General features: G+C 35.9%; 1 protein-coding gene across 8 annotated transcripts in view; it reads right to left on the bottom strand.

The window, feature by feature from the left end:
- Window positions 1-4,310, bottom strand: part of LOC128250767 (uncharacterized) — an 88,364-nt gene that overhangs the window by 74,633 nt on the left and 9,421 nt on the right. For 2 of the 8 annotated variants that reach the window (XM_052976617.1, XM_052976652.1), the window contains exons 2-4: window positions 3,889-4,005; window positions 3,396-3,463; window positions 781-862 (exon numbers count right to left, since the gene is read on the bottom strand). In XM_052976617.1, the coding sequence (XP_052832577.1) occupies window positions 781-862; window positions 3,396-3,463; window positions 3,889-3,898 (160 nt within the window). In that variant the 5' untranslated portion in view covers window positions 3,899-4,005. Of the gene's footprint in view, window positions 1-780; window positions 863-3,395; window positions 3,482-3,888; window positions 4,006-4,310 lie in introns of all 8 variants that reach the window. The other 6 variants (XM_052976631.1, XM_052976644.1, XM_052976626.1 and 3 more) reach the window with 6 other exon arrangements.

Here is a 4,310-nt window from a genome sequence, read left to right as displayed (position 1 = left end):
TATATATATATATATATATATATATATATCTGTCTGTCTATCTGTCTGTCTGTCCGTCTGTCTGTCTATCAATCTATATGTTGCTCGCTCTTTCTCTCTCTCGTTTGAAAGGTAAGGCAACATAAACATCAAGTTCTCACAATAACTGAACTAATCTAATTGCTGTATGAACATTCCTATATAAATATGACAGCAACAATTATAACTGAACGCACATACGTGTGTGTGTGTAATATATTTATATACACACAAATATATGTATGTGTGTGTGTTTGTGTATGTGCATATATATACAAATATATATATACATACATATATATATATCATATTATTAATTAATTCGAGGTTCCAATTTAATCGAGATATTTTGATAATAAACAAATGAAGTTAGAGTAGAGAATAACATATCCGTGTATCAACAGTATATATGGACACTCAAGCATTTATTCACGTATATCCGTACTTATCTTACCGTTTAAGTACACGTGCACGTGAATCGATATAACCATACATGTACATGTAAAACCACATACAGATATACTCCGGTATGCAGCTTCGTGGTCCACTTTAAGTTCCAAATCCAAAGTAAAGAAAGTTCCAGGTATAATGTAAAATATGTAAGAACAAAAATGGGTTGAGGTTCTCTACAGCTGTTTTATACGCGATTTTTTATCGTTATCATTTTGACTCTACTTTAATTTTTTTAATATTTCATAAAATATACTTTCGCCCACTTCACTATAATTATATGAGTCAAATATAATGGAAATGTTTACTCACTCATTTCAGGACTGAATTGGTAGAGTATCGTATTATTTGGCCATAGTTTGTTTAGCTCTCTCTTATGTAATTTTCTTGCCTTCTAAACAAAGTATTTTCAGCTTTATAACAATTCAGCATGAATAAGATGCAAAATGTAATACAAATGAGTGCACACGCATCCACATTGATAGAGGAAAGTACACACACAATTACACATATATACAAATACAGGGTTGGACAAAATAATGGAAACACCTTAAAATTTTAAACAAATTCATTTTAATATGGGGTAGGACCACCTTTCGCAGTAATTACAGCTGGAATTCTACGAGGTATGGACTCGTACAAAGTTTGAATTGCTTCCAAAGGAATTTTTGCCCATTCTTCAGCTAAAACACTCTCCAACTCTTGTAGTGATGATGGTGAAGGGTATCGACTCCTTACTCGTTTTTCTAAAATGCACCATAAATGTTCAATAATATTGAGATCTGGGGATTATGATGGCCAGATAAGATTTTCAACTTCACTAGAATGTTCTCGTGCCATTTAGTAACAACTTTAGCTGCGTGAGTGGGTGCATTATCATCCTAATAGATTGCATTTTTCTCTCCGGAAACAGTTCCGCAACCATAGGATGAATTTGATCAGATAAAATGCTTAAATAGCCTTGGCTATTAATTCTGCCATGAAGGGAAACCATTGGGCCGGCGGATTTCCAAGATATAGCCCCCCAGATCATCGCAGATCCACCTCCATGTTTAACAGTTGGAAGACGGCTGGATCAAATGCTTCCTTGGGCTGTCTCCACACGTATACTCGTCCGGTGGTCGGAAATAAGGTAAATGATGACTCGTCTGAGAAAATAGCATTCTTACCCTGCTCTAGGGACCAATTCTGTAGGTTTTTACTCCACTCTAAACGCTTTGCAACGTTTGTGGTTTTCTGATTGCAGCCCTCCCGTGAAATCCGACTTTGTGCAGCTCCCAGCAACCAGTTTTTATGGAAACTGGGTTCTCAATGTGGTCATTAAGCTCTGCAGTAATTCTGAGAGCTGTACTTTTATGATCCTTTCTAACAATTTGCATAAGACTCCGACGGTCCCTATCTGACAGTTTGGGGTTTCTTCCAGAGTTTTGTTTTGACGAGGAGGTTTTTCCCTCTTTCTCAAAGGCTGCCATTACTTTCGAGACAGTACTTCTTGATACACCAAACCTTTCGGCTGTTTTTGTTACGCTAGCGCCTGCCATTAGAGCACCAACAATTTGACCTCTTTGAAAGTCCGATTGATCTATCATTTTAATGATTTTTTTATTACCTTTTTCTGATGATATCTGAAAAGAAACAGCAATGTTAGCAAAACATATTAAGCAACACTAATAATAAATCAAAACACATAAAAATAAACAAGCTTTTGACGGTTTTATAGATATTTCAAAATTATGATGCTAGATGTTTCCATTATTTTGTCCAACCCCTGTATATACATGCACATGCATTTATTGATATATGCATGCATACAAAGAAAAGTACTTATATATATATGATGTACCACTCACTCACACACACACACCCACACACACACACACACACACATACACACACACTCTCTCTTTCTCTATATCTCTCTCTCTCTCTTTCTCTCTTTTACACGCGCGCACATAGCTATGCATGCTTATATACGCACAAACATATCTGTCGAAAGATCTAAACTCAAAATTTTGAAATATTTTAGTCAAAAATAATTTTAAAAATCTATCTTAAAAGACATTCATGTTAGTTCATGTGTGCGAGTGTGTGTGTATGTGTATGTGTGTGCATGCATTCATGTATGTATGTATGTTATCATTTAGTCTTATTTCAAAATTTCCTACCAATAGAGAAGACGGCTTCTTGCTTAGATCCAAGGCTCCTTCACTGGAATTTTATGCAACATCAGCAAGTCATTTGTGCATTTTTGTTGCATGTCTAGATATGTGCATATATACTTAGTTAGTAAACTTCTGGAAAGTTTTATAAATTTTTACAGTTCCAGTGATGGCTTGGCTTGGATGTGTAGTTTTCGAATCAGTTTTCTCCTTTCTGGGCTTCAGAAGCCTAATTTCTCAAGATTGAGGCACTAATAGTTTGTTAGATATCCAAGTGCTCCAGTAATTATAGGTATAAATCTAAACTTGTATTGCGAGTAGAGTAACTGCAAATGTCTCAGTAGTTCAGTTTTCTTTTTCGCTGATCTTGAGCTTTACGTTAACATCCGCTGGGTTACGTATGTATATATGTATGTATGTATGTATGCATGTATGTGTGTATGTATGTATGTATGTATGTATGTATGTATGTATGAGTGGGTGGGTGGCTTTGTGCTGAAAAGTTCAGGACTTTAAATGTATCGCGAAAGGCCTGGCTGGAGGCTCAACCTTCCGAGATATTTTACAGGGCTTAGAAAAACTAAACGACTGCTGTAATAAGTTTTCAGCACCCCCTTGTATGTATGTACGTATGTATGTATGTATGTATGCATGCATGTATATATGCATGTAACTATATTTTTTCAAATTGTTCTTTATGAAGAATAAAAAATAGCTTGCTGCATTTATCACTTTTCTCTCATTACAAATTGTATATCTACTACTTACCTGTTTGTTTGACGTCACCATGTCTATTAAACTCAGTGAAACCAGGAACCAGTAGATCAATTCCATTTCTTGAAAAAATAATCACCCTTGGAAGTAGAATAAATATCCCCGACCAAATTTATTATCTTCATACAGATGTTTATAATACAGAAACAATCTCAAAGATTCTCTGTGTGTGCGTGTATGTGTGTGTATGTGTGTGTTTGTGTGTATATGTGTGCGTATGTGTGTGTGTGTGCGTGCGTGTGTGCGTACGTGTGTGTGGTGTGTGGCGCGTGTGTATAAGTATGTTCGTGCACAAACACTCATGCACATAGATACGCAGACAAAAGCAGGACCAATTGTAATGCAAAAATGATATGTTTTTTTTTTTATTGACTGGACTAGATCATTCAAATTGCATATCTTAATAGAATAGCACTTTCTCTATAGATGCTCATCTTGTTTTACTTCGCTGCAGGCAGTTAATGAGTTCCAAGAAGAAGCGACCTACCGTTATTCATTTCTTGATGGAGTGGTGTTTCAGAATGTCCAAATTCACAAACGGCTGCAGATTGCTTATGGAGATGACGCCATTAAGATGAGCAAAGAACAACGAAAGATGAAGAAGCTTAAAGAAAAGAAAACACGCATTGAAAGCAAGCCAAGAGAAACTATCACATGTAATCCCCTGATACGAATCGCCAGCAGATGGACGGATTGATTTGCACAGACTGCGTAATCTGTTGGCCTCCTGTACAACTGGACTGTGATCACAATGCTTTATTGAAGACAGTGGAAGATTTTGGGTATTGGAAAATGTGTAAAGTGGATACTTAAGCAGTTAATGCCTGATTTGAAGAAGAGAACAGCGGAATCCTGCTCTGATTTTCTGGTAGCATTTGAAACCAATGAATATATATATATATATATATA

The sequence above is a fragment of the Octopus bimaculoides genome, chromosome 2, assembly GCF_001194135.2.
Source record: "Octopus bimaculoides isolate UCB-OBI-ISO-001 chromosome 2, ASM119413v2, whole genome shotgun sequence".
Classification (NCBI taxonomy): Eukaryota; Metazoa; Mollusca; class Cephalopoda; order Octopoda; family Octopodidae; genus Octopus; species Octopus bimaculoides.
The sequence above is the reverse complement of the archived record's forward strand: the minus strand, read 5'-3'. Positions and strand labels throughout refer to the sequence as shown.